Source organism: Rhinoraja longicauda, chromosome 3 (genome assembly GCF_053455715.1).
Source record: "Rhinoraja longicauda isolate Sanriku21f chromosome 3, sRhiLon1.1, whole genome shotgun sequence".
Taxonomy (NCBI): Eukaryota; Metazoa; Chordata; class Chondrichthyes; order Rajiformes; family Arhynchobatidae; genus Rhinoraja; species Rhinoraja longicauda.
In genome coordinates this window covers 89327802-89355760 of record NC_135955.1, presented here as the reverse complement: position 1 = coordinate 89355760, position 27959 = coordinate 89327802, and the positions used below count along the sequence as shown (strand labels likewise).

The 27959-nt window shown below is 44.4% G+C and overlaps 1 protein-coding gene across 1 annotated transcript in view; it reads left to right on the top strand.

The window, feature by feature from the left end:
- LOC144592266 (uncharacterized) overlaps positions 1 to 27959 on the top strand; it is a 61567-nt gene that overhangs the window by 22672 nt on the left and 10936 nt on the right. Inside the window, exons 7-10 of the mRNA XM_078396794.1 lie at positions 1218 to 1304; positions 5310 to 5398; positions 5521 to 5620; positions 19565 to 19661. Coding sequence (XP_078252920.1) covers positions 1218 to 1304; positions 5310 to 5398; positions 5521 to 5620; positions 19565 to 19661 — 373 coding nt within the window. The remainder of the gene's footprint in view (positions 1 to 1217; positions 1305 to 5309; positions 5399 to 5520; positions 5621 to 19564; positions 19662 to 27959) is intronic.

Here is a 27959-nt window from a genome sequence, read left to right as displayed (position 1 = left end):
GGGAGAGAAGGAATGGGTGACGTTTCGGGTCGAGACCCTTCTTCAGACTGATTTCTATATTACAGATTATTACATATTCAGAATAATTTCTATATTACAGATTAGGAAACCGGACGATAATACTAGGTCAAGTGTATGGCCTAGCTTGTGAGTGGGTCCAGTGGTAAATAGAGTCAGATTGAAGGACTCAACCAGGTGTATAAATTCGCTTACAAGAGGCTTTGGAGGACAGCAAACATGAATGTTAAAATCATCAAGAATCAGGACCCAGTCAAATTTGGACAGTGTTAGAGATAAAATCAGCAAATTGGGTGATTAAGTCAATAGACAATAGACAATAGGTAATAGGTGCAGGAGTAGGCCATTCGGCCCTTCGAGCCAGCACCACCATTCAATGTGATCATTACAGATCAAGGATAGTCCGAGGGTCATCAAAGAGGTAGATAGTAGCACTGCTCCCTGGTTGTGGTAGGATGATTCAGTTGTCTGATATGAGCTGGGAAGAAACTGTCGCTGAATCTGGAAGTGTGCGTTTTCACACTTCTATACCTTTTGCTTGATGCTAGAGGGAAGAAGAGGGAGTGGTGACTTGTCCTTGATTATGCTGCTGGCCTTACTGAGGCAGCATGAAGTATTAATGGAGTCAATAGAAGGGAGGTTGGTTTGTGTGATTGACTGGGCTGCGTCCAAAATTCTCTGCAATTTCTTGCGGCCTTGGATGGAGCTGTTACCAAACCAAGCTGTGATGCATCCTGATAAAATGCATTCTGTGGTGCATCTGTAGGAGTTGGTGAAAGTTGCAGGGGACATGCCAAACCTCCTAAGCCTAAGGAAGTAGAGGCGTTGGTATGCTTGGTCGCTGCTTCAATATGGGTGGTCCAGGAGAAGTTGTTGGTGATATTGACTCCTAGGAATTTGAAGCTTTCAACTATCTTTGCTTCGGCACCGTCAATGCAAACTGTACAGTTTGCTTCTGCTTCTTAAAGTCGATAATATCACATCTGTTGAGGAGGATGTTACAAAAATTGTAGGGATAAGCTGGATTCAATGATGGGATGAGTGACCAGGTTGAAGGATGTCTCCTGCACGGTCTCTGACTATCTTGTACTGAAATCTCAGACTTGCACATTCAATGTGGATAAATGAATCTGCTTCCTGTATTTAACCATCTGTCTCTGCATATTCCTCAACTCAAAACCTTGACTTTGCCCTTTCAGATCAACAACAAGTGGAAGATGCAGAGAATGAGAAACAGGCAGAGTGCACTCCTGAAGATTCCAGTGCAACACCTAACCTTCCTTTAGGTACTGTACATATGTTAAAGGAGAAACTAGGAAGTCTGCACTTGGGGACTCATTCAGAACTTGCATGCAGCAGCATCAACAGGAAGCAACTGGTCAAAAGGACCATTTGTCTCCTAGTCTTGGTACTGAGGGTGGAGAAGACAAAATCAATGACACAACCTGAATTCAAAGACTGGTCCTTGCACACAGGACATTTTCAGTGCATTGGGCAGTCTGTCAGAGAATACAATGGTACAAATCATATCAGAATCCAGCTCTATATTTTTGTAATCAAGAAAGGCATTACAATAAACATGAATTCGAATCAATAGCTCTTATATTCGACAGTGGAACTCAGTTACAGACTTTCCCATCGCATTGTGAAAATACCTTTGTCAGAAGGAGCATGGTGCAGACCTCCCAACCCTTCCGAATTTGGCGGAAAGTTTCCGCTTTCTCATTTTATTTCCGCCATTCCGATTTTGCCTCACATTTTTCCGCAAAACACATGCCTTGACCCTCCCCCTGCCGCTCGCACCGCCCGGCCGCTCACCGTGCTTCGCCGCGTAGAGTGGGGCCCGTTGATGTTGAGAGGGGCTGGGGTGGGTGAATGGGGTGGGGGGAGGAGGAGGGGGGGTGAGCGAGGGGAGGGAGGAGTGGAGAGGGGGGAGGGGGATGGGGGGAGGAACATGGATCATTGTGATTTGCTGTTGAAGACCACTGGAGCAAGTATGTCTTCAATGAAATTAGGTATGTGCATTGTTAAATGAAACTCTTTCTTCAAAACTTAGTCATTCATTTTATGAACATTGTTCTTTTATTCAATACCAAGAGAATTGGGATGCGTGAGAAAAAAGCAAAATAGAAAAAACAAAACAAAACAATTTTTTTCTTTGGGTTATAAAAAGTATTTCTGTTCAATAGCCTTTCTATAAATAGCAGAATATACCCAAGATAAGACTGACATTGTACATGCAGTCCAAGAACTACAGACTGTTGGAAATAATAATCGTTTTTCACACATGAATGTAGCGCAACGCGTATGCGCATTTGGTGTGCATACATTTTTTTGCTGAAAAGTTGCATTACGTGCCATATTCTGAATTTTGATGTAAAATTCTGAAATTTGGACATCAAAATTATGAATTTGTAAAATCAAATGTTGGGACGTCTGATATTGGTTCAAGAAGGTGGCTCACTGCAATTATCTCAAAGCACATAGGGATAGGCAATAATTTGTGGCCTTGCCAGCAACATTTCCCTCCAAAAAAAATTTGTGTTAAAAGACGAAATTGCGGAGCATTTGGATAGTAGTAACAGGATCGTTCCGAGTCAGCATGGATTTACGAAGGGGAAATCATGCTTGACTAATCTTCTGGAATTCTTTGAGGATGTAACTAGGAAAATTGACAGGGGAGAGCCGGTGGATGTGGTGTACCTTGACTTTCAGAAAGCCTTCGACAAGGTTCCACATAGGAGATTAGTGGGCAAAATTAGAGCACATGGTATTGGAGGTAAGGTACTGACATGGATAGAAAATTGGTTGACAGACAGAAAGCAAAAAGTGGGGATAAATGGGTCCCTTTCAGAATGGCAGGCAGTAACTAATGGGGTACCGCAAGGCTCGATGCTGGGACCGCAGCTATTTACAATATACATTAATGACTTGAATGAAGGGATTAAAAGTACCATTAGCAAATTTGCAGATGATACAAAGCTGGGTGGTAGTGTGAACTGTGAGGAAGATGCTATGAGGTTGCAGGGTGACTTGGACAGGTTGTGTGAGTGGGCGGATGCATGGCAGATGCAGTTTAATGTGGATAAGTGTGGGGTTATCCACTTTGGTGGTAAGAATAGGAAGGCAGATTATTATCTGAATGGTGTCAAGTTAGGAAAAGGGGACGTACAACGAGATCTGGGTGTCCTAGTGCATCAGTCACTGAAAGGAAGCATGCAGGTACAGCAGGCAGTGAAGAAAGCCAATGGAATGTTGGCCTTCATAACAAGGGGAGTTGAGTATAGGAGCAAAGAGGTCCCTCTGCAGTTGTACAGGGCCCTAGTGAGACTGCACCTGGAGTACTGTGTGTAGTTTTGGTCTCCAAATTTGAGGAAGGATATTCTTGCTATTGAGGGCGTACAGCGTAGGTTTACTAGGTTAATTCCCGGAATGGCGGGACTATCATATGTTGAAAGACTGGAGCGACTAGGCTTGTATACACTGGAATTTAGAAGGATGAGAGGGGATCTCATCGAAACGTATAAGATTATTAAGGGGTTGGACACATTAGAGGCAGGAAACATGTTCCCAATGTTGGGGGAGTCCAGAACCAGGGGCCACAGTTTAAAAATAAGGGGTAGGCCATTTAGAACTGAGATGAGGAAAAACTTTTTCAGTCAGAGAGTTGTGAATCTGTGGAATTCTCTGCCTCAGAAGGCAGTGGAGGCCAATTCTCTGAATGCATTCAAGAGAGAGCTAGATAGAGCTCTTAAGGATAGCGGAGTCAGGGGGTATGGGGAGAAGGCAGGAACGGGATACTGATTGAGAATGATCAGCCATGATCACATTGAATGGCGGTGCTGGCTCGAAGGGCCGAATGGCCTCCTCCTGCACCTATTGCCTATTGTCTAAGAAAGAACTACCTGGAATATGTCTAAGCAAATTTGGCAATTAATGTAACTGTAACTGCTTACATGTCTTTATGTACTTGGCAGTTGAATGGACTGATTGGATTACAAATGGAAGCATGACTCAGAGATTAGAGCAGAGGAGGTATAACATTCCCTATTTAAAGATTGGCAAATGATATGTAGGAGGAGAGAACAACTTTAGATAGTTCCTCTGTCCCTCTCTTCCCCTCCTCCTTCCCAGATCTCCCTCTATCTTCCTGTCTCCACCTATATCCTTCCTTTGTCCCGCCCCCCTGACATCAGTCTGAAGAAGGGTCTCGACCTGAAACGTCACCCATTCCTTCTCTCCTGAGATGCTGCCTGACCTGCTGAGTTACTCCAGCATTTTGTGAATAAATACCTTTGATTTGTACCAGCATCTGCAGTTATTTTCTTATACAACCTGTAGGAGGAAAGAGATGGTTGTGAAGAATTACTACCGATGCAGGGTATTTCCTAGGAAAGACTATGATCCATCTTGGCTTCAGAAAGCTGGAGATGGTGATTTGTACAGTCGAATTGTGCTGCTTGTTGTGAGAACTTGTCATGTGCAAACCTGCTAAGTTCATGCCTTTCCATTTCATAGTGTTTTGTCCTTTACAAACCTGGCCCGGCAAGGCCAGAAGCATAATCAAGGACGAGTCTCACCTCGTTCACTCCCTCTTCTCCTCTCTCCCGTCAGTCGAGAGGTACAGAAGTGTGAAAATGCATACCTCCAGATTCAGTGACTGTTCCTTCCCAGTTGTTATCATGTAACCGAACCATCCTATCACCAATTAAAGAGCGGTCCTGACCTGCCATCTACCTCATTGGAGACCATTGGTCTATCTTTAATCGGAGTCTACTGGATTTTATCTTATACTAAACATTATTCGATTTACTCTGTATTGTGGACGCCTTGATTGTAATCATGTATATCTTTCTGCTGACTGCATAGCATGCAACAAAAAAAAACTTTTCACTGCATCTCATTCATAGACAAGTGACAATAATAATAAACCAAATTACATGTGCAATAGCAGCTGGCTGACTCTCTGCTAACAATGGATTGGAAAGATGTGATGGGATAATTGATTCATGCATCCAGAGGAAGTGCTATCCCTGGGACCCATTTGTGCATTAACTTTTATGTGAAGCTGAGATGAAGCAAAAACTGCTGTGCTGATGAAAAGCAGCTTTACCTGGGATTATTACTTGAATTTCTTATTGTGCTAACGGTGTATGTGTTTTTATTAACTGCTGCATTGTAAACGTATTGCTGAGGAATTAGCCTGGATAGAAACGACAAAGACACTTGATTGTGGATGCATGATTATTTTTGCTATATCTCTGAATGGATGTATGATATGTATTTTCCAGGTCCTCCACCAGATACCCGTGTGTCTTGTGATGATAATCAAACAACAACAGTTTCACAAAATTATAAAGGTTTAGAAAGTCCACATTGCGTAAGTTCCACAGAAAATGAATATTTTAGAACTTGGATGTATTTCACTGAATTCATAAGCCAAATACTTCAAGCCATTTGTATGCTAAATGATTCTAAATAAAATGGCATGTGTTATTTCAGAATATTTCACAGCATGAATCGATTACAATAACATTGGATGAAATCCAGACGAAGCAAGAAAGGATAATCAAATGTGAGCTCAAGGAGCCTGAAAGTGCAAGTAAGCAAACTATAGAATCTGTAATATTGTTTACGTTGTGGGAAGGTTCTGTGTGATTGTAGACTGAGTCATCAAAAAGTTACATCAGATGAGGAGGGATTTTGAGCTATGGAAACCAAAAAAGCTGTGTTTGAACTTGATTGTGGTCATGTTGGTACTGTGCAAGGGGCAGAAAACAGAACATAGATTTTCGGAGAGGAATATCAAATATCAATTGCAACTATCAAGAAATTAAGGGTAGCCTTTTGAGGATGCAGATGCTGATAATGGGTTGAAAGGGAAGAGTATATTTTTTAAAAGGAATCCTTTTCCTTTTTGCTGCTTTGTTGCTCCAGAATGTAGCATCTGCAGTGAACTCTGTCTCTGATTTATTCTGTCACTGGTAAGTCAGTTGCTCAATCATTTCAGCCATGTTCTGCGAGCTCCATTGAATCTGTGTGTGTGTGTGTGTGTGTGTGTGTGTGTCTGTGTCCATCCTTGACATATTTAGCCCAGTTACTAAATTTCTTGTTCATTTGCAATACTTTAGTTATGTCGAAACAAGGAACTACAAAATACTGGAGTAACTCAGCGGGGCTGGCAACATCCTTAGCGAACATGGATAGGTGACATTTCGGGTTGGGATCCTACTTCTGACTGATTGCAGGGGTGAGGGACAGAAAGCTAGAATGGAGAGGCAAGACGAAGAATGGCAGATCACTTTTTATATGCCAGCTCTGGCAAGTCTCTGTCTATCCTGGTAAATCAGTATCTCCTTCAAAAAAAGTGTTAATATGACCTATTTTCTCACAATTTACACCGCTTTAATCTTTAACTACAACTGTAAATGTAACATTAATTCTGAACAGTCTAAGAATCGGCCAGAGTTCAGCCATTACAAGGTCAGTTTTGAGTCAAGAGTCTTGACCATCAGAGGATCAGGGTGGTATGGTAACAAATGTTGGGAGGTCTGGTCTTGGAGATGCTTCAGGATTTAGAGGCCCAATTATAAATCAGGTGGAGAGGCTTGGGTTTATTATTAGAGCCTCCGTCTGGAGGGAGGGTGGCCAGTGAGAGATCAGGGGGTCAAGATCTAGGGGTAATATAGTAAATTGGGACAGGACTGCTCAGATTGGTAGAGTTAAGGCCAGGAACAGTTCAGTTTCAGTTTAGTTTATTGTCACGTGTATCGAGGTACAGTGAAAAGCTTTTGTTGCGTGCTAACCAGTCAGCAGAAAGACAATACATGATTACAATCGATCCATTTACAGTGTATAGATGCATGTTAAATTTAAGCTCTTAGGGCTAAGGGAATCAAGGGATGTGGAGAAAAAGCAGGAACGAGGTACTGATTTTAGATGATCGGCCATGATCATATTGAATGGCGGTGCTAGCTCGAACGGCCGAATGGCCTATTCCTGCACTTATTTTTCTATGTTTCTATAATAAGGAAATAACGGTTAGTGCAAGGTAAAGCCAGCAAAGTCCGATCAAGGATAGTCCGAGGGTCACCAAAGAGGTAGATAGTAGTTCAGCACTGCCCTCTGGTTGTGGTAGGATATTCAGTTGCCTGATAACAGCTGGGAAGAAACTGTCCCTGAATCTGGTGGTGTGTGTTTTCACACTGCTATACATTTTGCCTGATGGGAGAAGGGAGAAGAAGGAGATTATGCTGCTGGCCTTGCCGAGGCAGCGTGAGGTATAAGTTGCCCCCAGACATTGTGGTCCAAAGTGATTTGTGAGAAGGGCGATATAGGGAGAGTGGAGCAATGGAAGGACAAGGCTAGGGACAATTATACAAGTTGGGAGGTGCACAGCTGATGTGACCGGTAACCATGTGAGGTATTGGGTGAGGCTTAGTTAATTCTATGGTTCCAGTCCAGCAAGTGCTGACCTCATACACACACACCCGCTCCCCACCCAACCCCAATCCTACATTGATTATTTCCTGGAATTGGCTCTCAATTTTCCAAAGTGAGAATGGTGTCATTTATCATGCATTACACAACTGGAAGTGCTTCGTCGTGATATGTCATAGAAATGTTTCTTGATGTGTTTCTGGAAAATATTTACTTTTTGATTGTGTAACTCTTAAGTAAATAGTGCTAGCTATTCCATTGCATTTCTGAGCATTTATGCTTCTGACAAAGTCTAAACATCACGACTTCTGTGCCTTATCAATGGCGACCTTGCAGGCTTCTGGTCCACTTGGCTTCATTGCAACTGTGGAATCCTTCACACCAAAGTGGACTGGTGCTAGTATATTTTGAGTTTCCAGTTGATGAGTGGTTTGATGCACGTGTCGTAATCCTGCCCAATCCTTACCAACACCTTAACCAGCGACAGTTGGGTGTGTAACTTAAAAGTTTTCAAGGTCTTAATAGTCCAATGTCTAAAAATATTTATGTTTGGGGTTGGGGAGCTTGCAGCCCAGCGGTATGAACATTGACTTCTCCAACTTTAGATAGTTCCTCTGTCCCTCTCTTCCCCTCCCCCTTCCCAGTTCTCCCTCTATCTTCCTGTCACCACCTATATCCTTTGTCCCGCCCCCCTGACATCAGTCTGAAGAAGTTTTATTCACAAAATGCTGGAGTAACTCAGCAGGTCAGGTAGCATCTCAGGAGAGAAGGAATGGGCGACGTTTCGGGTCAAGACCCTTCTTCAGACTGATGTCAGGGGGGGCGGGACAAAGGAAGGATATAGGTGGAGACAGGAAGATAGAGGGAGATCTGGGAAGGAGGAGGGGAAGAGAGGGACAGAGGAACTATCTAAAGTTGTTCTTTCCTCCTACATAGAACTAATGTGAACGGGTGATCGATGGTTAGCATAGATTCGGTGGGCCAAGGGCCTGTTTTCATATATTGAAACTAAAGATAGACACAAAATGCTGGAGTAACTCAGTGGTACAAGCAGCATCTCTGGATAGAAGGAATGGGTAACATTTCGGGTCCTTCTTCAGACTTGACCCGAAACGTCACCCATTCCTTCTCTCCTGAGATGCTGCCTGACCTGCTGAGTTACTTCAGTATTTTGTGAATAAATACCTTTGATTTGTACCAGCATCTGCAGTTATTTTCATATACTATATGTTTGGGGTAAGGTCAGAGGTTGAATCAGCTTATCCTTAAAGGTCTGAGAAATTCTTTCAAATTTCTCCTCTGAGCTGTGCACTGATGATTAATTCTTCCAGTGGCAGTATGTAAACGGCTTACTTTTCTGGACTTCTTTCAGCTCAAACTGAACCCCAACAAACATAAAACTCGTGGGTCCTGTTGGTTCTATATTTCCCAGACTAATATGGCACACCTGAAGCACAGCCCCAAATTGTCACTACCCTGTTCCCCTCTCCAAATTGGTTTCAGACTTTGTATTCAAAGCACTAGATTAGAATTCCATTTCAACCAGGATTTTCTCAGAAAAGTTCTCCCAAGATCACTGAATTTCCGCACGCGTGTATGATTTGATGACGTGAAGGCTTTTGGTACATTAGCCTTCATCACTCAGGGTATTGAGCATAGAAGTTGTATGTTATGACAATAGACAATAGGTGCAGGAGTAGGCCATTCGGCCCTTCGAGCCAGCACCGCTATTCAATCTGATCATGACTGATCATTCTCAATCAGTACCCCGTTCCTGCCTTCTCCCCATACCCCCTGACTCCGCTATCTTTAAGTGCTCTATCTAGCTCTCTCTTGAAAGCATCCAGAGAATTGGCATCCACTGCCTTCGGAGGCAGAGAATTCCACAGAGTTACAACTCTGTTATGCTACAATTGCACAAGACGATGTTGGTGGGGCCACATTTCGAATACCTATGCACAGAGTTTGTACGTTCTCCCCGTGACCTGCTTGGGTTTTCTCCGATATCTTTGGTGTCCTCCCACACTCCAAAGACGTACAGGTATGTAGATTAATTCGCTTGGTAAATGTAAAACTTGTCCCTAGTGGGTGTGGGATAGTGTTAATATGCAGGGATCACTGATTGGTGCAGGCCCGGTGGGCCGAAGGGCCTGTTTCCGTGCTGTATCTCTAAACTAAACTAAACTAAACATGGTTGAAAGAAACATATTGTTTGCAGCAGGCATGCCTCCTATTCATACATAACATTCTCTGCACCGTTGATTACTGGGCCTCCCTTTGCCTAAACAGTGGTTTGCCTCAACAGTTCCTTCCTTGTTTCTCATCACTCTCCGTAGTTCAGAAGTGAGCCACTTCCTGTGTACGGTCACGTCATCAAAATATGTGGCTGTGCACCTGTAGTTTCCTTTAGATTATATCTTTCCAAAACAAACACTAAAGCAGAGATCACGACCGACACTGAACTTTTCAGGTACCCGCAGTCACCAAAAGTGGTCACCTCATTGATTGTATTCGTGTCAGGGATTGTATTACTAGAGGTAGTTCAGCTATGTTGTGATAGTTGTTTTCCTAAGAAATCTCAATTTATAGAAAACCCTGTTATATAAATCAATTTTAATTTGAGAGAGAGAGAGAGAGAGAGAGATGAAGGACATTCCACCGGGTAGCACCTTCAGCGACGGCAGCCTCGCCAACAGTCTTTCTGGTTTTTCGTCTTTTTTTGTTATTTTTAATGTGTTTCAAAAGTTTGTGTTACTGTTCTCTGGTTTGTTTTGTGTGGGGGAGGGGGTCGGGGGAAACTGTTTATCAATATCTTACCTTGCCGGAGATGCGATTGTTTCCGGATTGTATCTCCGGTCGCTCTGCGCCCTAACCTCATGGAGCTGGAGGCCTTGCTCGGGACTGACGTGGAGCTCCACTGCGGGGCCGTGGACTTACCATCAGAGCCTGCGATCCCTTGCCTGGGATCGACGCTCCGACCGTGGCCTGCGGACTTCAACATCGAGGAACTCGCAGTCTCGGGTAGAGACTGATGTCAGGAGCTCCAAATCGCAGAAGGTTTCGACCAGCTCCGACCCGGGTCCGATCACCTGGCACGGGGGAACTGAGATCCCCCCCGATGCAGGAGCTTGATCGCCCCGATATGGTGTGGTCAAATGCCGCCGGCTACGGGAGTCAAGATCGGCCCGTCAACAGAAGGCTCAAGGCCCCTGACCGCTGGAGAACAAAGAAGGGAAGAGATTGAACTTTGCTTCGCCTTCCTTCACAGTGAGGAATGTGGAGGAGTCACTGCGGCGGATGTTTATGTTAAAATGTATTTTGTGTGTTCTGTTGCTTTTAATCGGTATGACTGTATGGCAAAACAAATTCCTCATATGTTGCAAAACACACTTGCCTAATAAAGTATGATTATGATTATGATTTGAAAATGAGGTTAGGGATTAGAGCATTCTAGACTCGCAATTACTTTTTTCTTCCTGCAGGGTTTTCAAAAATAAAGGTGGTTTTAATAACTAAGCTTATTTTTGTTACTCCCATGCTAAAAGTACTAAAGGCTACATGTTAAATTGTTTAATAGCGTATCATTGCACAGGTGTCATGGGAAGTTGTCCATTTCAAAGCCATCTATGATGAAACTGGTTGTTCTTGAGAGATAATGTCTGATTACTGCAAGGTTATACAAAAAACATTTTTTCCTAGACTTTTTTTCCAGAGCAACTTTTTCTCTGCTTGTCTATTTCCAAAGTAATTTTTGTGTTTCTCTAGTTCCTGATTGAAATCACTGTATAACCAATTTAGTCCACGTAATATAAATTCTTAACATAAATCTGACTTCCACTTTCCGAGCCCCCACTCCCTCATCTTTACTATGGATGTTCAGTCACTATACACCGTCCCCCACCAGGAAGTCCTAAAAGCCCTCCGTTTCTTCCTCAACCGCAGAACCATCCAATTTCCCACCACTAACACTCCATTCCGCCCAGCAGAGCTGGTCCTCACTCTTAACAACTTCTTCTTTGACTCCTCCGACTTCCTCCAAATCCAAGGCGTGGCTATGGGCACTCCCATGACTCTCTGCCTGCCTTTTTGTAGGGCACGTTGAACAATCACTGTTCCAGGCATACACTGGCCCGATCCCCGAACTCTATCTCCGTTACATTGACGACTGCATCGGTGCTACCTCCTGCATCAATGCAGAATTCATCGACTTCCTCAACTTCACCACCAATTTCCATCCTGCACTCAAATTTACTTGAACCATCTCTGACACCATCCTCCCCTTTCTTGATCTCATAATCTCCATCACAGGAAATAAACTATCAACTGACGCCTATTACAAATCCACTGACTCCCATAACTATCTCGACTACCCTTCTTCCCACCCTGCTTCCTGCAAAGACTCTATCCCCTACTCCCAATTCCTCCGTCTACGCCGCGTCTGTGCCCAAGATGAGGTGTTCCATACTGGAACATCAAGATGTCCTCATTCTTTAGGGAACGGAGGTTCCCCTCTCCCATCATAGATGAGACCCTTACTCATGTCTCCTCGGTACCCTGCAGCTCCGCCCTTGCTCCCCATCCCCCAGTCACAACAGAAACAGAGTTCCCCTAGTTCCTACCTTTTACCCATCAGCCGTCGCATACAACACATAATCCTCTGAAATTTCCGCCTCCTCCAACGGGACCCCAACACTAGTCACATCTTCCCATTTCCATCCCTTTCTGCCTTCTACCGAGAGCATTCCCTCCACAACTCCCTAGTCAACTCATCCCTTCCCACCCAAACCACCCCCTCCCCAGGTACATTCCCCTGCAACCGCAGAAGATGCAACACCTGTCCCTATATCTCCTCCCTTGAATCTGTCCAGGGATCCCGACAGTCTTTTCAGGTTAGGCAGTGGTTCACTTGCACCTCCTCCAACCTCGTCTACTGTATCCATTGGTCAAGATGTGGACTCGGTGAGACCAAACATCGACTAGGCGATCATTTCGCTGAACACCTTGGCTCAGTCTGCCTGAACCTACCTGATCTCTCGGTTGCCAAACACTTTAATTCTCCTTCCCATTCCCACACAGACCTTTCTGTCCTAGGTCTCCTCCATTGTCAGAGTGAGGCCAAACGCAAATTGGAGAAACAGCATCTCATATTTCTTTTGGGCAGTTTACAGCCCAGTGGTATGAATATTAATTTCTCTCACTTCAGGCATTCCCTCTCTCTCCATTCCCCACCAAAGTCGCACTAGCTTCTCGTTTTCACCCTATAAACAGCTTACAATGGTCTGTTTCCTTTATCAATGTTACTTTTTTTACATATCTTTCATTCATTGTTCTTTATCTCTCTACGTCATCGTCTATATCTCTCGTTTCCCTTATCCCTAACCAGTCTGAAGAAGGGTCTCGACTCGAAACGTCACCCATTCCTTCTCTCCAGAGATGCTGCCTGTCCCGCTGAGTTATCCAGCTTCTGGTGTCTATCTTCGGTTTATTATAAATCCTTATTGATCTATCACATTATATCAATTTTGTGTTGTGGAACACGTATAGCAGTTGAGATAGGACTTGGTATTACAATCCCCACTGTAATCGGCACCTTCTTAATCTCTTGAGTGGGGGTAGGGGTAAAGACTTCATTGGGGTCATCAGGTGGGCACCCTCCTTCCTTGGTGTTTTGTTGAATTACTTGTAAATTAAAATATCTCTTGAGATATTTATATTGGGGCTCTACACTCAGCTATTCCTATTATCTTTGTTTGAGGTTTCACATGGCTCAGTGATCTCCTAATATTCCCCAACATAACAGAAGGTGTTGCTCATTAACTGTGGTAACCGTTGTTGTGACTTGTGAAATAAGTTACCCGGAGGCTGAAGCTGGCTCATGTAAAAGTCTTGATTGTTTAAGAGAAACAGACTTTCTCTTGGAGACCCTCTTAATAGAATCTCCAAACTCAAAGTACATTGGGTTTTTATATCTTTTAAACATTAAGACAACAGTAAATGATTAACTACATTACTGATGGCTATAATTATCTACTTAATTTTAAGATTTATCTTTGCAAAATTATATCTTTACAATGGGAGCATATTGTGGCTGACAAGATATCTCTGAATTCTCCAACACCTTTGCTGGTCCAAAGAAATTCATATGGGTGGTCTAAAAGCTTCTGCGGACAGGGAACCCAGATAACCAAAATCAGGGTTGTGAGGGCTGGCTCTCTTTAGTAGACAAATACCTCAATTATTAATAGAAAGACAAATATGCCTCTGGTCATGCTCGATGTGCTAAGTGACAGAATAACTGGTCAGGAAGCTTCACCCATCTGTGGCACATTGGTGTGAAGTAACTTAAGCTGAAGATCTCTGGTTTGACGAAGGTATTCACAAAATGCTGGAGTAACTCAGCAGGTCAGGCAGCATCTCAGGAGAGAAGGAATGGGCGACGTTTCGGGTCGAGACTCTTCTTCAGACTGAATATAAGAAGGGTCTCGACCCGAAACGTCACCCATTCCTTCTCTCCTGAGATGCTGCCTGACCTGCTAAGATACTCCAGCATTTTGTGAATAAAAACTTCTTCAGACTGATGTCAAGGGGGCGGGACACAGGAAGGATATAGGTGGAGACTGGAAGACAGTGGGAGATCTGGGAAGGGGGAGGGGAAGAGAGGGACAGAGGAACTATCTAAAGTTGAAGAAGTCAATGTTCATACCACTGGGCTGCAAGCTGCCCAGGCGAAATATGAGGTGCTGTTCCTCCAATTTCCGGTGGGAAATTCTGGTTTGACGAAAGTCAATTAACAAACTCCATTGTCTTATATTCAGCTCTTGCATACAAAACGGAGTTTTTCCAGTCTACCCGTCTGTTTGCAAAGTTATCTTTTTAATTTCAAACTGATTACTGCATTTGACGCACATTAGATCAGATATTCTGAAGAATAGTTCTTGTTTTGAATTAACAGCTGGTACTTCGGCACAGCTGCTCACAGCGACACAGCTAGTGGATCTGCTGCCTTACAGCACAAAACAGACCCAGGTTCGATCCTGACCTCGGATGCTGTCTGTGTGGAGTTTGCATGTTTTCCCTGTAACTGCTTGCTTTCCTCAGTGCTCTGGCTTCCTCCCACCTACCAAAGACGTCCAGGTTTCTAGGTTAATTGGCTCCTGTAAAATCATCCCAATTACAGGATTGGGATATAATTCCAAAGGAATGGATGAGAAAATGGGATAGCATAGAACAAGTGTCTTTGCTCGGTGCTGGATTGGTGAGCCGAAGGGTCTGTTTCTATTATGTATCTCTAACTAACTATCTAACTCTAACTAACTTCTACTTAATTTTACAACCCTGAATAACCCCTATCAATCACGAGGGATCATTCCTTTGCCAATACTATCATTGCTTGTAACTTGCCCTTGTTACTTGCAATTCGACACCCTACTTTGCCGCAGTAGGTCAGTTCGATCAAACTGATGTGGCAGGTGTCTATTTGTTACAGTCTACATTTGTACTTTCTTACGGTTGTTAGTTAGCATCAAGATTTCATGAGCCTTTGAATAAGCCATTGCATCCAACCATGCTTACAAACCAGGCCTCAGGAATTTCCCCTGGGCCAAAACATTGTGCAGAACTTCAAATACATAGTTGTTTGCATGGTAGTGCCCATGGCAATCAGGTAAATGAAGCATGGAGAATAAAGCAAACTAGTCTAATACCTAATATTTGACAAACTCAATCATTTTATTAGATCCAAGCCATTGCAAAGCATTTCCACTCAGCCCCAATGACCTCTGTTTTATTTGAGCTCCTTGGTGGCACATTCTGTACAACTACCTTATTTTCAAAATGCAATCAACCTCACCACATCTACAGAGTTCAAATCAGTTGACTAGATTCTGACCAAGGGTTTAATAAAGCCTGGAGCGAAGCGGCTTTTCAGATATTGATGATAAAAACAAATAGGTAAAACATTGAATAAATCATAAACATACAAGAATAGGTGACATTTTGGGTTGAGACCCTTCTTCAGACTGAGAGTCTGGTGCTCAGTCTGAAGAAGGGTCTCGGCCCGAAACATCACCTATTCCTTTTCTCCAGAGATGCTGCCTGACCCGGTGAGTTTCTCCAGCATTTTGTGTCTATCGAGAGTCATTTAAATCTGTTTCTGATCCTTCTGCATGCTATGCCCTTTAATCAGACAGCCTTTCGTGTAGCTATAGTAGTCAGTGTAGTAATAGTTGTCGAGGTAATTGACTTCAAGAAAAAGTGGAGACTTTGAGTTTCGCTTCAAGAGGCTTTATTGCATGATATCATGGAGAGATGGCGGCATTTAACTGCTCACCACTTCTCTGTTTTTGCAGCAGAATTAGCCGATGGTCATACAGTGCACTAAACAACTTTTTTGGTTAGATACAATTATATAAAAATATACTTCGTCCTTGGCTATATGTTTTCCTGTTTTACTATCTACAAAACGGTTATTAATTATTTCATTAGTCATAATATACTTTTTGTTTATGTTAATCTTATTCAACAACGGATGGTTAAATCAAGGCAATAGACAATAGGTGCAGGAGTAGGCCATTTGGCCCTTCGAGCCAGCACTGCAAAGCAAGTCAAACATAATACAAGGACAGCCTTACACTCCACCCCTTATCAGACCGTGCCACTGCCCTCTCCCCGAGCCATTCATAAGCCCCATTGTCTGCAAGATTTCTGCAATTACTCCACTCTATATTATTTTACCAATATTTCCATTTCCTGATAGAGATCCCACTCACTAAAGGGCTTCTCAGACCAACTTTATGAAAAACTTTGTTTTGCATGCTATCCAGTCAAACCATTACAATAGACAATAGACAATAGACAATAGACAATAGGTGCAGGAGTAGGCCATTCAGCCCTTCGAGCCAGCACCGCCATTCAATGCGATCATGGCTGATCACTATCAATCAGTACCCCGTTCCTGCCTTCTCCCCATACCCCCTCACTCCGCTATCCTTAAGAGCTCTATCCAGCTCTCTCTTGAAAGCATCCAACGAACTGGCCTCCACTGCCTTCTGAGGCAGAGAATTCCACACCTTCACCACCCTCTGACTGAAAAAGTTCTTCCTCATCGTTCTAAATGGCCTACCCCTTATTCTCAAACTGTGGCCCCTTGTTCTGGACTCCCCCAACATTGGGAACATGTTATCTGCCTCTAATGTGTACCATGCATTGAAGATTGACACAAAAAGTTGGGGTAACTCAGCGGGACGGGCAGCCTCTCTTGAGAAAAGGAATGGGTGACGTTTCGGGTCGAGAACCTTCTTCTCAAGGGTCTCGACCTGAAACATCACCCATTCCTTCTCTTCAGAGATGCTGCCTGTCCCGCTGAGTTACTCCAGCTTTTTGTGTCTATCTTTGGTTTAAATCAGAATCTGCAGTTACTTCCTACACACACCATGCATTGGGTACATCAAACCATTCATCAGTCAGAGCAAAGAGAAAAGTGAACAAAATGCATAACATAGTGTTGCAGCTGCAGAGAAAGTGTAGATATGCCTCCCATAATTTGATATATTTCTATAGTTTTACTAATTATGAGTTTTACAGTTTTAATAAAGATGGAAAGGAGATAGGAAATTTAGTATAATCTCCACGTCAGAATTATTGAAGCTGACTGGCAGAAACACCACATGTATGGTATCAAGATAACAGTGATATTTTCAATGTCAGCAAGATGAAGGAGCTAGTTATTGAGTTCAGGAAATGAGGTGGTGTTTCTGCCACAGTCAGCTTCAATAGTGCTGACGTGGAGATGGTCGAGAGTTTCAAGTTCCTGGGCATAAATATCACCAAAATGTCTGTTGGGGACCAACTACGTTGAAGCTGCGGCCCAGAAAGCACACCAGAGTCTCCGCTTCCTCAGAAGACAAAGGAAATTTGGCATGCCTCCAGCAACTCTTACCAACTTCTACAAATGCATTGTAGAAAGCCTCCTACAGTCAGGCACCACAGCTCTGCCCAAGACCGCAAGAAATTGCAGAGTCGTGGATGTAGCCCAAACCATTACACTGAACCGCTCCCCTCCCCCAACCCCCCATTGATTCCATCTACACTTCACACTGCTTTGGGAAAGCAGTCAACATAATCAAGGTATTTATTCACAAAATGCTGGGGTAACTCAGCAGGTCAGGCAGCATCTCGGGAGAGAAGGAATGGGTGACGTTTCGGGTCGAGACCCTTCTTCAGAAGGGTCTGCAGAAAGGTCTCGACCCGAAACGTCACCCATTCCTTCTCTCCCGAGATGCTGCCTGACCTGCTGGGTTACTCCAGCATTTTGTGAATAAATACCTTTGATTTGTACCAGCATCTGCAGTTATTTTCTTATACAACATAATCAAGGACCATTTTCTAGGAAGCCTTGCCACACTCCCTCTCTGGTAAATGTTTTTTTTTAACATAAGAGGAATAAAAATTTGCATAATGCTTTAGCTGTTGTCTCATCAAGACCACAGTGATTTGGATGAGAGCATACAGGGCAAGATTAGCAAGTTTGCTGATGATACAAAAGTGAGTGGTTTTGCAGATAGTGAAGATAGTTGTGAAAGATTGCAGCAGGATCTGGATCGATTGGCCAGGTGGGTGGAGGAATGGTTGATGGAATTTAATACAGAGAAATGTGAGGTGTTGCATTTTGGGACGTTGAACAAGGGCAGGACTTACACAGTAAATGGTAGGCCTCTGGGTAGTGTTGTAGAGCAGAGGGATCTAGGAGTACAGGTGCATGGTTCCTTGAAGGTCAAGACGCAGGTAGGTAAGGTGGTCAAAAAGGCTTTTGGCACTGGCCTTCATCAGTCAGAGTATTGAGTATAGAAGTTGGGAGGTCATGTTGCAGTTGTGTAAGATGTTGGTGAGACCGCATTTAGAATATTGTGTTCAGTTCTGGGCACCATGTTATAGGAAAGATATTGACAAGCTTGAAAGGGTTCAGAAAAGATTTACGAGGATGTTGCCAGGACTAGAGGGTGTGAGCTATAGGGAGAGGTTAAGTAGGCTGGGTCTCCTTTCCATGGAGGTTGAGTAGGCTGGGTCTCTATTTCATGGAGCGCAGGAGGATGAGGGGTGATCTTATAGAGGTGTACAAGATCATGAGAGGAATAGGTCGGGTAGATGCACAGGGTCTCTTGCCCAGAGTAGGGGAATTGAGGAACAGAGGACATAGGTTCAAGGTGAAGGGGAAAAGATTCAATAGGAATCTGAGGGGTAACTTTTTGACCCAACTGGTGGTGGGTGTATGGAACAAGCTGCCAGAGGAGGCAGTTGAGGCTGGGACTCTCCCATTGTTTAAGAAACTTTTAGCCAGGTACATGGTGGGACAGATTTGGAGGGATATGGACCAAGCTCAGGCATATGATGACCTGAAACATTGTCTGTCCACTCCCTCCACAGATGCTGCCTGCCCTATAGAGTTGTTCCACTAGTTTTTTTTTGTCTGTCTTCCCTTATCACTTTGTGCACCTGCTTGTTGGGTTTAAGTGACATGTGTACAGTCTAAATAGTACTCCTTTCACAGGGTAAAATGTGTTAGATGACAACAACTCGCTTCCCGGAAGAAAATACCGCCGTTGGGTTTTAAAATAGCTCATGTAAGGCAGCTGGCAATGTTTGTATTTGTTGTTCTTGGTACACCTCTGATGCACTGTAAATCATTTGAGGTACTGGCTGTGTGGCAGTGATGCAAGAAAAAACAACTCTTGGCATGTTTCAGAAAAAATCATTAACATATTTTCATTTGCTTTTAAATCTTACCAGATTACATTATAGATGGATTGTTCCCCACGCAAAGGGTGGTGAATCTTTGCAATTCACATCTCTGAAGGGCAGTGAAGGTTCAGTTAGTGAGTTTATTCTGAACAGAAATCAAAACATTTATGGATATTAAGGGAATCAAATGTTACTGTGACAGTAGTATGGAAATCTCACATATCCAGCTCATATATCAAAAATTAGTCTATAAAGCCTTACACCTTTTTATGGGTTTCCTATAACATGCCCAATAAATAACTAAGCAGATAAATGTCAGCAAACTACAGTGTCATATTCAATAATGTAATCTGTTTGTTTGTTCCAATAGCTCAATTTGAACTGGAATTGTCACAGATGCGGACTGTGTTAAATGAAATACTTACCAAACATAAGGTTGAAAAGGAAGATCTTGTTAAAAAATTCAGGTAAGTTTCAAACATCGAACCTAGAACAGTACAGAGAAGGAAAGGGCCTGTGTCAATTTAAACTAATCCCAGCTGCCTGTACATGGTCTATCTTCCTCCAACCCTTGCCTGCACACAAACCTGTCTAAATGGCTTTTAAATGTTGCCATCACATCTGCTTCCAGCACCTCCCCTGTCAGCACATCCCAGGCACCCATCACTTTCTGTATACATTATTCGACTCGCAAACCCCCTGTAAAAAATGTCCCTCTTGTCTTGAAGCTATGTCCTCCAGTACACAACATTTCCTTCTTGGGGGAAAAAGTCACTGACTGTCAGATCACTCCTCGGCCTTCGACACTCCAGAGAGAAAAAAAGATTAAGTTTGTCGAATCTTTCTTTTTAGCAAATACTCTTTAAACCTCAACAGAGGTTCACCTGTACCTCCTCCAACCTCAACAGAGGTTCACCTGCACCTCCTCCAACCTCAACAGAGGTTCACCTGCACCTCCTCCAACCTCAACAGAGGTTCACCTGCACCTCTTCCAACCTCAACAGAGGTTCACCTGCACCTCCTCCAACCTCACAGAGGTTCACTTGCACCTCCTCCAACCTCATCTATTGCATCCACTGCTCCAGATGTCAACTTATTTACATCGGCGAAACCAAACGCAGGCTCGGCGATCGCTTCGCTCAACACCTGCGTTCGGTCCGCGTTGACCAATCTGATCTCCCGGTGGCCGAGCACTTCAACTCCCCCTCCCATTCCCAGTCTGACCTTTCGGTCATGGGCCTCCTCCAGTGCCATAGTGAGGCCCACCGGAAATTGGAGGAACAGCACCTCATATTTCGCCTGGGCAGCTTGCAGCCCAGTGGTATGAACATCGACTTCTCCAACCTTAGATAGTTCCTCTGTACCTCTCTTCCCCTCCCCCTTCCCAGATCTCCCTCTATCTTCCTGTCTCTACCTATATCCTTCCTTTGCCCCGCCCCCCTGACATCAGTCTGAAGAAGGGTCTCGACCCGAAACGTCACCCATTCCTTCTCTCCTGAGATGCTGCCTGACCTGCTGAGTTACTCCAGCATTTTGTGAATAAATACCTTCTCTTTAATCCAGGTATCATCATGGTGAACCACTTCTGCACCCTCCCAGAAACGTCCATAACCTTCCTGTGATGTGGTGATCAGAACTGCATGCATACACCAAATTTATACAGTTGCAACTGTGCAAACTATATTGTGCTGACTTTCCTATTTTTAAACTCAATGTCAAGTCAAGTCAATTTTATTTGTATAGCACATTTTAAAACAACCCACATTGACCAAAGTGCTGTACATCAGTTCAGGTACTAAGAACGAACATACAATGGCACACAAACATAACAGCACATACATAAACAGTTCACAGCGCCCCCTCAGAGGGCTTCAAACACTAGGGAGTAGAGATACGTTTTGAGCCTGGACTTAAAGGAGTCGTTGGAGGGGGCAGTTCTGATGGGGAGAGGGATGCTGTTCCACAGTCTAGGAGCTGCAACCGCAAAAGCGCGGTCACCCCTGAGCTTAAGCCTAGACCGCGGGATAGTCAGTAGCCCCAAATCGGCCGACCTGAGGGACCTGGAGATAGAAACATAGAAACATAGAAACATAGAAAATAGGTGCAGGAGTAGGCCATTCGGCCCTTCAAGCCTGCACCGCCATTCAATATGATCATGGCTGATCATTCAGCTCAGTAGCCTGTACCTGCCTTCTCTCCATACCCCCTGATCCCTTTAGCAAAAAGGGCCACATCTAACTCCCTCTTAAATATAGCCAATGAACTGGCCTCAACTACCTTCTGTGGCAGAGAATTCCACAGACTCACCACTCTCTGTGTGAAGAAATGTTTTCTCATCTCGGTCCTAAAAGACTTCCCCCTTATCCTTAAGCTGTGACCCCTGGTTCTGGACTCCCCCAACATCAGGAACAATCTTCCCGCATCTAGCCTCTCCAACCCCTTAAGAATTTTATATGTTTCTATAGAGCGGTGGGTTAGAAGATTTTTGATATGGGGGAGCAAGCACGTTTAGGGCTTTGTATGTGAATAGGAGGAGCTTGAAGTTGATTCTGTACTGTACTGGGAGCCAGTGGAGAGAGGCCAGAATCGGGGTGATGTGGTCCCTTTTACGGGTACCCGTCAGGAGTTTCGCTGCGGCGTTTTGGACCAATTGCAGGCGGGACAGGGATGATTGGCTGATCCCAGTGTATAGGGAGTTGCAGTAGTCTAGGCGTGAGGAAATGAATGCGTGGATGATTTTTTTCAATGTCGTCAAATTGGAGGAATGGTTTGATTTTAGCTATGGTACGAAGCTGGAAGAAGCTGGCTTTTACCACAGCGTTGACTTGCTTGTCAAACTTTAATGCAGAGTCAAATATCACGCCAAGGTTTTTGACATGCGGTTAGACTAGGGAGGATAGGCTTCCAAGGCTGCCTGTTATCGTCTTGATGGAGTCGGGGGGGGGGGCGAATAGGATGACCCCAGACTTGCTCTCGTTTAGTTGAAGGAAGGCAAGTATACCTTGAGCCTTCTCTACCACCCTATATACTTGTGTTGCCACTTTCATGGAGCTACGGACTTGCACCCCAAGATCCCTCTGAACATCAATGCCCCCAAGGGCTTTGTTAATTACTGTTTGCTTTTGTCTTACATTTGACTTCCTAAAGTGCAATACCTCATGCTTGCCTGGATTAAACTCCATCTACCATTTCTTCACATGAAACATAGAGCAGTACACCACAGGAACAGCCCCTACGGCCCAAAATATCCGTGCCAAACATGATGCCAAATTAAATTAATCTACTCTGCGCATGATCCATATCCCTCCATTCCCTGTATATCAATATGCCAATCTAACAACCTCTTAATCTTTCCTGTAACGGGGCGGCCACAACTGCACACAAGAGTAACTCTTTCAACATCCATATTTCTGACCCATCTGTATTCTGCTGAGTCTTTGGATAAACATCCGCACTATCCACTGCTCTGCCAATTTTTGTGTCATCTGCAGACTTGCTGATCAGCCAACCTACATTTTCATCCAAATTATTTATATATATATCACAAACATCAGAGGTCCCAGCACTGACCGCTGCACAACTTCACTTGTCACATACGTCCAGTAAGAATAACAACCCACCATCATTCCCCTGGCCAAGCTAATTTTGAGTCCAATCTTCCAAGGCTCCATGGATCCCTTTTGCCTTAATCCTATAAATCGGCCTACCATGAGGGACATTGTCAAATGCCTTACTAAATGCATGCTCCATCTACTGTCCTCCCCTCTTCAATCATCTTTGTCACTGCCTCAAAATGTGAACAGGAAACACCTCTGGTTTGAGCCAAGCAGCCTCTCCTTGTGGTTTAACCTGATCAATCATGGTAAATGGATGCTGCATCCTGGCAGCGGTGGAAGGTGAAGGGTAACGTTGATGGCTGTGAACAGACGACCGAACTCACCGCCCGCATCCCTGGAAAGCTCCTTAAAGTTCTGTGATTGGTACGGGCCTGCAGCAGCTGCATAGAACGGCGGTGGAAGGAGCCAATGGCATCTCGCTGGGCCAGGCTGATCCCTAGGACCCCAAATCAGTTCTGCCGGAACATAGAAACATGGAAAATAGGTACAGGAGGAGCCCATTTGGCCCTTCGAGCCAGCACCGCCATTCATTGTAATCATGGCTGATCATCCACATTCAGTAACCTGTGCCTGCCTTCTCCTCATATCCCTTGATTCCGCTAGCCCCTAGATACACCAGGCCTTAAAGTGAGAAATATAAGATTTGCCTTAGGCTTAGATCAGATATTTCAGAGACTTGGAAGTTGGAACATGATGACTCAGCATGCTGTTCCAAAAGAGCATTTATTGTACTCATGTATGGTATGATTTGATGAAAAGCATGTAAAACAAGCGTTTCACTGTATCTCTGTACATGTGCAGTAAATAAGCCATTGACCCATTTAACCCTTGGTACATCAAGAGCAATGGTCTTTGTAAAGGCCCCAACAATCTCCTTTCTTGATTCTCAATAACCTGGTGTAGATCCTATCAGACTGTGGGGACTTATCCACCTCCGCATTCTTCAAAAGACTCAACACCTCCTCTTTCTTGTTTTCAGCATCCTTCTCCAGTTGTCAGCATCCTTCTCCCTGATCTCGCCATTCCCCAGCATGAATGCGAAGTAATTAATATTACACATTTCTTCTGACTTAATGTAAAATGCCCTTCTTTGTCCTAGGGAGGTCCTACTCTCTCTCAAGCTACCCTCTTGTTTTTACTTAATGTATAGAATGCCGAGGGATTCTCCTTAACCTAACTTGCCAAGGATATAATGTGACCTCTTTCAGCCCTGTTGATTCCCTGTTTAAGTTATTTCATGCTTCTTCATATCCCTCAAGGGCTCTGTCCAAATTTGAGCTTCCTAAACCTTATACATGCTTTATTTTCCTTTTCGTCTAAATTTGCAATTTCCCCCATCCTGCCATCCTTGACTTTCTTTCTTCATAAATACATGCTCGTGCTGAATTCAAACCAACTGACATTTAAACAACTCTTGCGTCACCTATTTCTTTTTTTTCCAGAGATGCTGTCTGACCCGCTGAGTTATTCCAAGATTTTGTGTCTGTCTCACGTATCAGATGTCAACTAAGCCAATAACGTCAGTGGAATTCTCTGCCACAGAGGGCAGTGGAAGGCAAATCACTGGATGAATTTAAGAGAGAGTTAGATAGAGCTCTAGGGGCTAGTGGAATCGAGGGATATGGGGAGAAGGCAGGCACGGGTTATTGATTGGGGACGATTAGCCATGATCACAATGAATGGCGATGCTGGCTCAAAGGGCCGAATGGCCTCCTCCTGCACCTATTTTCTATGTTTCTATGTTTTCTATGTCAGCTCCCAATCTGCTGCCTCCAACTCCTGCCTAGTACTATGTAATTAGCCATTCCCTAATAACACCTTTCCCTGAGGTCCGTAACTATCTGAAATTATGGTGTTATGGATATTATCCCCAAATTGCTCTCCCATTGGAACTTCAATCACTTGACCACCTCCCAATGCAAATATGGCCCCTTTCCTTGTTGGCCTATTGACATATTCTTTCAAGAAACTCTTCTTTCAAGAAACAATTTCTAGCCCATCTGAGCCTTTGGCAGTAGCAATACAACAAACGCATTGAAAATAAAATGGTAGATCATGTAAGAGGTGTCACGTTCCATAATGGAACTGAAGTCATGAAGTGATACTATCCTGCAATATGTTAGAGCTTTAGAGATACAGTGCGGAAACAGGCCCTTCGCGTCCGGGTCGACCACGATCCACGCACATTAACACTATCCTATACACACTAGGGACAATTTACACATTCACCAAGCCAATTAACCTACATAACTGTATGTCTTTGGAGTGCAGGAGGAAATAAAAGATCTCTGAGAAAACCCACGTGGTCACGGGGAGAACGTACAAACTCCGTACAGACAGCCCCCGTAGTCGGGATCGAACCCGGGTCTCTGGTGTTGCAAGCACTGTAAGGCATAAGCTCTACCACTGCGCCACCGTGCCATGCTTAATTGAATGAGCCAAGGGTTTTTATAATGGATCACATCAGTGCCCCCAACCATTACCTCAGGCTCTTTGGCTCACAGTGTCCTTGTTGGCTACCGAGTACCTCAATATAAATGGTTATATTTATTCGCGTTTGCGCCCAGCCAATAGCATTAGATTTTAATTACTCCTCTAAATACTTTTTCAATATTGTATTCAAACTGTCCCATTACTTTAGTTCAGTTTTAGCTTAGTTTAGAGATACAGCAAGGAAACTGGCCTCTCGGCTCACCGAGTCCGTGCCGACCAGCGATCCCCGTACACGAGAACCATCCTACACACTGGGTACAATTTACAATGTTTACCAAAGCAAAACCAAAGGTAATGATTCAACATCTTAGCCTCGACTGCATGTACCATTTGAATTAAATCAGCATTAAGTTACCGATGCCATTTACCACAGAGACAAGAGAGGAGATTGCAGGAGCCTTGACGAAGATCTTTGCATCTTCTTCAACAATAGGCGAAGTCCTGGAAGACTAATGTTGTTCCTCGGGGAAGGACTAATTTATTGTGGGGACATTAATTACTAATGTAATGTGGGGAGACCTGATAGAAGTACATAAAATTATGAGAGGCAAGGTAAACAGTCACAACCCTTTTCCTTGGACATAACAAATAGTTGAGTACATAGTTTTAAAGTGAGAGGGGCAAAATTTAAAAGAGATGTGCCAGGCAGCTTTATTTACACAGAGGGTGATGGGTGCCTGGAACTTGCTGCCAGGACTGGTGGTGGAGGCAGATACGGCAGTGGTGTTTTAGAGGCTTTTGGATAGACACGTGGATATGTGGGGGAAAAGAAGGATACAGATCATGTGCAGGTAGGTAATCCACCAGAGAAAGATAGATTCTTGATTAGTACAGGTGTCAGAGGTTGTGGGCAGAAGGCAGGAGAATGGGGTTAGGAGGGAGAGAGATCAGCCATGATTGAATGGCGGAGTAGACTTGATGGGCCGATTGGCCTAATTCTACTCCTATCCGTTATGACCTTATGAGATAAGAGTTTGGCTTGGCATCATTGTTCGGCACAGACATTGTGCCTGTTCCTGTGCTGTACTGTTCTGTGTTCCAAGTTCTTTGAGTTCATTTACAATGACAACTGGACATTATCTGTTATAAGGCTGTGATCAATTGAATTCAATTAATCATACAAAGAAATAATAGTAACTGTTTATTTAACAAAATAGTTTATGGAATTTAAGAACAAACAAGTTGAGATTGTTCGGCCATTTGCCAACATCAACATGCTTAGTAGGCGTAGCTGGTAGATCTGCTGCCTCACAGCGCCAGAGGCCAGGGTTTGATCCTGACCTCACGTGGCGGCGCCTAACGGCAGCGGCTGACTAGCAGTCTGTCCATCTTTTTTTTCCCTTTTTTTGTTGTGTGTCGGTGTTGGGATGGTTTTTATATATTTTTTTTGGTTGTGTATGTGTGGGAGGGGGTGGTGGTGTGGGTGGGTGGGTGTGGGGGGGAGGGGGGGAACTTTTCTCTTCCTCACGGCGCGGGGTGCGGCTCGGCTGCGGGGCCTAACATCGCCCGCTGCGGCTCGGCCGCTGGACTTTACATCCCGGTGCGGCTTGGCCGCTGGACTTTACATCCCGGTGCAGCTTGGCCGCTGGACTTTACATCCCGGTGCGGCTTGGCCGCTGGACTTTACATCCCGGTGCGGCTTGGCCGCTGGACTTAACAGTGCCCGGTGCAGCTCGGCTGCGGGGCTTAACATCGCCCGGTGCAGCTCGGCTGCGGGGCTTAACATCGCCCGGTGCAGCTCGGCTGCGGGACTTTTCACCGCTGGTGCGGCTCGGCTGCGGACTTGACATCGCCCAGTGCGGCTCGACCACGGGACTTAGCTGCGCAAGGCTTGGTCGCGGGCCTTTCATCGCCCGGTTCGGCCGCGAGACGTTTCAGCGCCCGGTGCGGGGACTGTGCGGGTCGGTCGGGGACGAGCTGTCTGTCCGTGGGCGTGGGGAAGAGAGTGGAAGTTTTGTTGCCTCCATCACAGTGAGGGGGTGTTTGGAGTCACTGTGATGGACGTTTGTGTTGGGGTTATGTGTCTTGTGTTCTTTTTTTTTCTATGACTGCTATGTAGTTTCGTTCGGTACTTCGGTACCGAACGACAAATAAAGCTCTGTTATACCTGTTATTATTAAGGGGTTGGACACGTTAGAGGCAGGAAACATGTTCCCAATGTTGGGGGACTCCAGAACAAGGGGCCACAGTTTAAGAATAAGGTGTAGGCCATTTAGAACGGAGATGAGGAAAAACTTTTTCAGTCAGAGAGTTGTGAATCTGTGGAATTCTCTGCCTCAGAAGGCAGTGGAGGCCAATTCTCTGAATGCATTCAAGAGAGAGCTAGATAGAGCTCTTAAGGATAGCGGAGTCAGGGGGTATGGGGAGAAGGCAGGAACGGGGTACTGATTGAGAATGATCAGCCATGATCACATTGAATGGCGGTGCTGGCTCGAAGGGCTGAATGGCCTACTCCTGCACCTATTGTCTATTGTGGTGTCTATGAGGAGTTTGCACCTTCTCCCTGTTACCATGTGGGTTTCCTCTGTGCTCAGATTTCCTCCCACATCCCAAAGACAGACTAGTTTATAGATTTATTGGCCTCTGTAAATTGCTCCTAGTGTGAAGGAAGTGGTAAAGTGGGATAACATAGAACTAATGTGAACGAGTGATCGA